At 58.9% G+C, this 8,060-nt stretch overlaps 1 protein-coding gene across 3 annotated transcripts; it reads right to left on the bottom strand.

The window, feature by feature from the left end:
• Positions 1-626: 626 nt before the first annotated feature.
• Positions 627-6,746, bottom strand: SLC39A3 (solute carrier family 39 member 3). Of its 3 annotated transcripts, XM_058728426.1 has the most exons (4): positions 6,415-6,608; positions 5,548-5,665; positions 4,591-4,922; positions 627-1,542 (listed from the first exon to the last, which is right to left on the bottom strand). In XM_058728426.1, exons 3-4 carry the CDS (start codon positions 4,798-4,800, stop codon positions 808-810), a joined length of 945 nt encoding a protein of 314 aa, XP_058584409.1. In that variant the 5' UTR covers positions 4,801-4,922; positions 5,548-5,665; positions 6,415-6,608; the 3' UTR covers positions 627-807. The 3 variants fall into 3 exon arrangements, with proteins under 3 accessions (XP_058584409.1, XP_058584410.1, XP_058584408.1); XM_058728427.1 differs by lacking the exons at positions 5,548-5,665; positions 6,415-6,608 and adding an exon at positions 6,652-6,746; XM_058728425.1 differs by lacking the exon at positions 5,548-5,665 and having other exon boundaries at positions 6,415-6,607.
• Between the last annotated feature and the right edge of the window lie 1,314 nt (positions 6,747-8,060).

The raw sequence follows: 8,060 nt of genomic DNA, 5'->3' as shown, positions 1-8,060 counted from the left end.
AGGCATGGCTCTGGGCTTCTGCGACAACAGGTTGCCATGGAGCGACGCCCTGGGTTGGCACCAGCCCCACACTCACCCGAGGCAGGTGCTGGCTTCATGTGTCTGTGCGTCGGGCAAGGTGAATGGCGTGTGGCCCTGCCCCCGTAGCCCACGGAAGTCTGTCTCACTCCGGGGACGGGACTGACAACCAACCAACCACGCTGGCCCCCGGCCCCACCTGCGCATCTCTCGGGTCCATGGGCCTCTGTTCCCTTAACCCACACGCTCACCCGGCCCACCAAGGGTGTGTGGGAGGGGGCACGCAGGAAGGCAGGGAGGAGGGGAGTCCTGAGGTGCCCAGGACCCTGCCCGTCTCCCAGGAGGCACGGCGTCAGGTGGCAGGAGTTAGAGCTGCCCTGTGATCCCCGGTCAGACGCTCCAGGCTGGCGGGCTCCTCTGTTAGGAACAGAGCCAGCTGGGAGCAGAGGACGCAAGTCTCAAGCCTCCGGCCACAGTCCTGTCCTGTACACAGGTGGGAGTGTGCGGGGGAGGGGAGGGTCCCAGCCCGACCCCCTCTGGGTGCCCGGGCCCCAGCGCCTGTGCGAGTCCTCAGATCCCAATGCCAGAGGACGACATGGCCACACAGCTTTGGTAAGTAATTATAAGAGCAGTATTTTTAAAAGTGGTCGCGGTGCCTCGGGCTCAGGGCATAGGATCTGGGGCACAGCCCCTCCGTGCACAGGCGGAAGCCCGGGGCCTGAGCGCCCCCGCCTGGGTGACGGGGGGGGTGGGGGACCGCCTGTGTCCGGCGGGTGGGCGGTGGGCAGTTCACCACTTGAGGAAGACCATGCCGGCCAGGACAGCGTAACCCAGCACCAGGAAGAGGACTTTGAGCAGACGGTCACTGTTCTCCTCCAGCTCCTTCGCCAGGATCTCAAAGAAGGTGACGAAGAGGAACGTGCCGCCCGCCAGGCCCTGCAGCAGCACCGAGGCCACGCTACTGGGCACACCCTGTGCGCTCTCGATGCCCAGGCCGACGCCGATGCCCAGGGGAATCATGGCGCTCACGGTGACGGCCAGCTTGGCCGCGTCCCTCAGGGCCATGGAGCACCTGGCCATGCTGATGCCCAGGGCCACAGCCACCAGCGTCTCGTGGACGGCCACCCCCACGAACAGGCTCACCACCTTCTCGCCGTCCTCCTGCAGGCCCAGGGCCAGGCCCTCGAAGATGGAGTGCGCCGACAGGGCAAACACCAGGCTGAGGAGCCGCAGAGGGCTAGAGCGCGACAGCTCCTGGACGCTGAGCCCGTGTGCGTGGGGGTGGGGCTCCGCGTAGAGTGCATGGCCCCGCGTGCCCCCCATGAAGGGGCTCTCGTACTCCGAGTCGCTGCCAGCGTCCGAGCCGGCGTTGAAGGTCTCCAGATCGATGAAGGACGGCTTCTCCTTGCGGAACGTCAGGATGAGCTGCTCCAGGAAGACAGTCATGAAGAAGCCCAGCATCACGATGGTCTCGGCCAGCGGGTAGTCGGTGCTGATGTGCCCGAGACTCAGAACCTTCTGGAGCTGGAGCGGAGGATGTGTGAGGGAGGAGAAGGGGGAGAGGGGTTCAGAGGCGGGAGGCCTGGACACTCGCCACCAACACAACAGGGTCCCCAGATCTCACTGATCAGCTAGCAAAGCACAGAAGCCCCCCGTTCACACAAGAGGCTAAAAACGGGGGAAGGGGGACTCACCCTTTGGTGGATTTGGAAAAAACAGCAACAACAACATAAAAATAACCCTATTACAAAGGGGGTCGTGAGGCTTTTCGTGACATCTACTAAATCGGCCCAATAACATTAACTGTGCTGTCGGGGGCTGAACCGTGGTCCCTAAAGATACATGCACGTGGAACCTCAGAACGTGACCTTCTCCGGAAGAAGGGTCTTTGCAGATGTAATTAAGGTGCTCCCGGCGGAGAGATTCGTATCTTAAAGGTTCCCAGCCTGCAGAATCTCCAAACTAACCCTACTTGGAGAGAGGCGATTCCGTGACAGTGAGGCTGTTAGGGTGGGCCCTGAGCCGACAGGACTGGAGTCCTTACAGGAACAGGAAAGACACAGGACCACCACAGGAAGAGGCAGGAAGGAGAGAGGCCTGCGAGGGACCCAGGCCTGCCGGCATCTTGGTCTTGGACTTCCAGCCTCCCCACTGACCAAGAGTAAACGCCTATGGTTTGAGCTGTGGTACACGGCTACGGCAGCCCCAGGAAACTCACGCATCAGGATCTTGAGACGAGATCATCCTAAATCAGGGCGGGCTCTAAGTCCAGCAACAGTGTCCTTATGAGACACAAAAGGAAAGGACACACAGAGACACGGGGAGATGGGCATGTGACCACGGAGGCAGAGACTGGGGTGATGTACCTACAAGTCAAGGAATGCCAAGGATTGCCAACAAACCTCCAGGAGCAGGGAAAGGGCACAGGACAGATTCTCCCTCAGGTCTCAGAAGGACCCAGCCCTGCTGACACGGTGATCTCAGCCTTCTGGCCTCCATCACGGTCACAGCAACTGGCCTTTGCAGCCCTGGGGCCTGCGTGGGGTTTGCTTGCACAAGGCACCCCGACCTCCTGGGTGGACAAGCTGGGAACGAGGGAGACTCCTCAGACATCCACCTGCACCCCAGCAGATGCCTCGAGCTAGCCCCGTCCAGTAGAGCTTTCCAGTGACAGAAAGGCTTTCTGTCTGTGCTGATACCGATACGGAAGTCACTAGCCGCGCGTGGCCCATGCGGACCTTAGGCGTGGCTGGTGCGGCCAAGGACGGGCACGTTGAACCGTGTTTCATTTTAAGTCACTGAAACATGACTAGACAGGCCTACAACAGGCTGCCACTCCTCACAGCTGGGTCGGGTGGCCCCGGCTCACGAGGGTGTGTGTGCACTCCACGCTGGCCCGGCCTGGGGGCTGCAGGGCGAGCTGTCGGCCGTCTGGACCGCTCCCCCTCCGCTTTCGCTCACGGCTGCACAATGCTCACGTGCACGCGCAATTCCCGAGGGCTCCACCTGAGCCAGGCGCTCCAAACTATGCTCGTGGCACCCCTTTCTTTCCTGTCACAGCCTTCGTGACAGCCCGGGAACACACACACACACACACACACACACACACAGGGGGCTATCCTGCCCCAGGGCACACCTGCAAAGTCTGAGGACATTTCGGTCGTCACGACTTGCGACGGGTAGTGCTGGCATTGGGGGCAGGTCATTCTCTGTCGGGGGCCGTTCTGGGCACCAGAGGGAGGTGGGAGAGGGTGTTGAACAGCATCCCTGGCCCCACCCACCTGATGCCAGGAGCTCCGCCAGTCGTGATGACCTCAGATGTCTCCAGACATCATCCAGTAACCCTGGGGGTAGGACGCCCAGGTGAGACCCCCTGACCCAGTGACCTGCCATCACTCAGTGTCCCCTGGCGGCAGAGTCGTCCCCCACAGGGGAACCCCCGCTGCAGCAGAGGCCGTGTTTTGCAGAGAAGCCGCTTCATTCATTTGCCAAACATCTCACAGAGGCCTGCGTGTGCTACACCTGGGGAGACACCAGCACGTGGGGAGCAGTAACCCCCCACCCCAGGGATGAACACGGATCAGATCAGATCGAGGAAGACAAGGCAGACGCAAAAGCCACAGTGTGCAGCACTGCTCTCTGCAGGGTGACCGTGCCAGCTGAGGCTGGCCAGGGCCCGCAGGGGAGGGGCCTGACCCGCCAAGGCTCAGGTGTGGGCAGGCGTGCGGCATGGAGTGGCTCTGGGAGGACCATGGAAGGGCCACATGCACCATCACAGCAGTCTGGGCCTGAGGACTCTGAGATTTTATCCCCCCTGGACGCTGAGTGTGTGAGTCTCCCACACTGTGAACAGAGGAGCACGAGGTTAGCAGCAGAAAGCCACAGAAACGTGTCAACTCACAGCTCTGGACGCCCAAGTTGCAGGCACCGGCTGTGGCCTGCTGATGAAACATGCGGCCGTGTTGGGGAGGCCCACGTGGCCAAGGCCTGAGGACAATCCTCCGCCAGCAGCCGGGCAGAAACTAGGCCCCTGGGTCTGACAACCGGGAAGGGCTGAACTTGCCTTACCACCACATGAACTCAGAAACCGACCCATCTCCTCAAACCCTGAGGTGAGACCACAGCCCACGGATACCCGGAACGCTGTCTGAGAGAGCCCGGAGCAGGGGACCCAGCTATGTGGTGTCCAGACTCCAGCCCCACAAAAATTGTCATAATAAACACGTATCCGGTTAACTTGTTAGGCAGCAGCAGCTAACTGATACAGATGTTGAAGAGAGGCCCGAACTGCCAGCTTCAGGACAAAGTGTATGCTGGCCATGGTGGGCAGTCTGCTCAGGTAGCAACGGGTGAGCTCGCCAGCGGGGAACCCTGTGTCTAGTTCAAACCCCCTGCTTACCAGACGAGGCCCAGAGAAGAGAAGCAAGCAATGTGCGGTCACACAGCAAATCCATTTCCTGTCACTCTTACAGCATCAAGGCTCCACCCAGCTTGGTGGCTTTAGTGAAAAAACGTCAGGGACCCTTGGCCATAAGGTGCCAAGGGCGGCACCTACCCCCGGGGACCCCTTACCTTTTCCCTCACAGCGGGCAGGAGGGCATTGAAGCACGTGGCCAGAAAGACCCCGCCTCCGAAGGTGTTGCAGAGCGAGAGGATCTTTTTTGAGCGATGGGCCTTCTCAAAATCCGTCTCGATGATCTTCACTGGGAGCAGGGAGCCAAGCAGCATGAAGAAGAACACGCCCACCATGCAGAGGACTTTGGCCACCAACAACTTCATCATGGTGGTGGCCCAGGCTGCTCCGGTCACCGCAGGGCCAAACCATGTGTGGGCGCACACTCCCGTCCCACGATGTGCTACTGGGCCCAGCCACGTGGCTGGGGGCTCATGCCTCGGGACATCTGCTGTGAACGCCAGGGGCAACCGCGTCAGCTGTTGGATCACCTGCCCAGCTCTAGTGACCAAGCCCATCACCCCCAGGACCTTGCTCCATTCCAGGCCTGGCCCGCATCCCTGCCTTCCGCAGGAGTATCCATGGCTGCACTGTCCGGTATGGGAGTCACTGGCCACGTGCGTCTATTTAAGCTAAGGAGAACTGAATGAAAAGCAAAATTCGGCTCCTCAGTCACACCAGTCATACTGCAAGTGTCTAATAGCCACACAAGTGCCGTCGCCACCATACTGGACAGCGCAGACAGAGAACATCTCCTTTGCTGCAGAATGTTCTATCGGGTGGTGCTGCTCCACTGGTTTCCCACTGCCCGTACGTGAAACCAAGCACCACACCCTGTACAGAAGGCCCTGCACCATCATCGGCTTCACTGACCCCACATGGGCTTTTGTGGGCCTTGAATATGCCTAGCCCGTTCCTGCCTCAGGGCCTTTGTATGGGTTGTTCTCTTGTCCTGGAACATGTCTTCCCCCTGACCTCCCGATGATGTTTTTTTCTTTTAGGTCACTGCCTCCAGGATGCCTTGGAAGGGCCTCCCCTGGCGGACCTGTGCCCTAAACTGTATGCCTTGTACCCACCGCGAGTCCTGGTGCAGAACAGATGCTCAGTAACCACTGGCAAGCAAACAGGTGAGCTGAATGAAGCATGTGGACCTCTTTACAGGACTCCACGAACCCAAGTGGAGCAGATATCGCCCTGGACTCAAAAGCGTCACTGTTAGCACGAGGGCCCTTGGCTGCTCCTCTGTCCCTTGGTTTCCTCCTAACCTCCCAGCTCTCACTGCCCACACCCCACTTCACTGAGGTCTTCAGGTCTCAGCTCGGATGCCACCGGATGGAGGGGCCTCTCCCTCCCCTTCCCTGGCATGAAGTTCTGGCATTATTTGTGCTACGGGAAACTGCATAACTCAGAGTCCCTGAATGCGCTCCCTTGCTCAGGGCTGCAAGCTCCGCGCGGGCAGAGAGCCTGTCTTGCTGGAGGCGGGCCCCCCAGCAGCACCCAGTGCACAGTCAGGTCGACGGCGGGCATCGCGTAAATCCCTGCCGTGTGTCCAGATACCCCGGTCTGTGCAGTGCGGGTGGGGAGGGGGGCTGTGCGCTCTCAACCCGGGGGCTGATGGGGATGGGACCAGGACAGCACAGGCGCAGTCATTCATTCACTCACTACACACCGAGCGTCTCTTGTGTGCCCGCGCTGCAGCGGGGGCCCCGGGGAGGGCGAGGCCGAGGCCGAGAGGGCTCCGCCGGGGAGGGAGCAACTCGCGCTCTGCCCGGGGGACTCGAAAGCTAATTACTACAGACAGACCTCGCCGATCAGGGGGGAAACCAGCCTCGGGGCCGCAGCCGGGCCTCCGCTAACGGGCGGCCGAGCCGGCCAGACCCCGAAACGCCCCGCCCTGGCACCCAGCCCCAGGCCCCCGGTCCCCGGCCCCTGTCCGCACGCACCTCCGCCGGGCCCTCGCCCGCCCGCCGGCGCCTCCCGCCGCTCAACCGCCGCGCGGTCTCGACCCGTGCTCCTGTCCGGCCCCGGCTCCGCGCGCGGCTGCCCACGCCCCGCCCACGCCGCTGCTCATTGGCTACCCCGAGCGCCACGGGCCGAGTGCATCGTGTCCATTAGCCGCCGTGGTTGCCACTCATCCTGTGGGCCCCCCCCCCCCCCGCCACCCCCGCCACCTCTCCTACCGGCATGGGAAAGTAGTTTCCTGTTTCTGAGCGGTAGGTACAGCCAGCAGGTGCCTCCGGCGGGAAACTCCAGCCCTAGAGGAATGGTTCCCGTACGACTTGGCTGCCAGAGCTGTCCAGGGGTGCCTGGTGCTGAATCCCGCTCTAGGGAGGTTTGGCCATTGATGGGAAACCATTTGCTACGGGAGACTGTCTCTCCCTGAGCGTCCACGACGCTGGTGTCCTTCCCTTCAATTTAAGACGCAGATTCATCTGTGTCCACATCCCTGCCTCCAATGTGTTCCAGGGCCTCTTGTAGAAGAACATCTGTGAACAAACCAAGATCCGCCACCCTCCCCACACCCCACCAACTTTGGAGCTTACATTCTAGGAGAAGACACAGAAAATCAGTAAACATAATAAGTAATGGAATTATGTCGGAAGGTAACAAGTGCCCTGGGATAAAAGGGCCAATGAGGAGTTATCAAAAGTGCTGGGTATGGGTTGCTATTTTAAGTGAGATGCTTAATGTTTGAGCAAAGGCGAACACGGAGAAGTTAGTCCAGCGGGTGTATGGAGGCAGACCGTCGCACACATAAGGGACTGAGAATACGGAGGCCCTGGCAGGTCTGTGCAAGAATGCCAGTGTGGCCAAAGCACAGGATAAGAGGACATGGGTCACAAGAGGCCTTGGAGGGAAATAGGGAGCAGTTGCAGTTTTGATCAGAGACGTGACAGATCCAGCATCTTTTAACACAATCATTTGGTTATTGTATCAATGCTGCTAACAGGCCAAATGAGATGAAGACTGAGAATTGTTGATAGTTTTTAGACAGAGAGAAGATAATACTTTTTTAAAAAGCTTGTTTCACTGCCCTATAAAAACAACCAGAGTTATGTGCTCACTTCGGCAGCACATATACTAAAATAATAATTTAAAAAATTTTAAAAGCAATAAGAGTTATAAAAGAGAAGACTGTATTCATTTGTTTACTAAAGTCTTGTCAGCATACTATGAGCCAGGCATGGAGAGAGCTGCTAAGAATAAAGCACAGAGTGCCACGGTGTGGACGGACCCAGAGGACACTGTGTGCAGTGACAGAAGACAGACACAGAAGGTATGTCCTGTGTGACTCCACACACAGGGGGTCCCTAGAGGAATCCCATCCACAGAGACAGAGAGTAGAAGGTGGGATCCAGTGCTGGGACAAAGAGCAGGGAGTCAGTGTTTCATGGGGACAGAGTCTCAGTTTGGGGAGATGGAAAGTTCTGGAGACAGATGGTGGGAGTGGCTGCATGACAGTGTGAGTGTTGCCTGATGCTGCTGAGCTGTGCCCTTAAGAGTGGTTAAAATGGTACATTTAATTTTATGTATATCTCACCACAACTAAAAAATTTTACATTTCTTTTTTAAATGTTTGTTTATTTTG

The sequence above is a fragment of the Neofelis nebulosa genome, chromosome 4, assembly GCF_028018385.1.
Source record: "Neofelis nebulosa isolate mNeoNeb1 chromosome 4, mNeoNeb1.pri, whole genome shotgun sequence".
Taxonomy (NCBI): Eukaryota; Metazoa; Chordata; class Mammalia; order Carnivora; family Felidae; genus Neofelis; species Neofelis nebulosa.
This window is presented reverse-complemented; position numbering and strand designations above follow the sequence as displayed.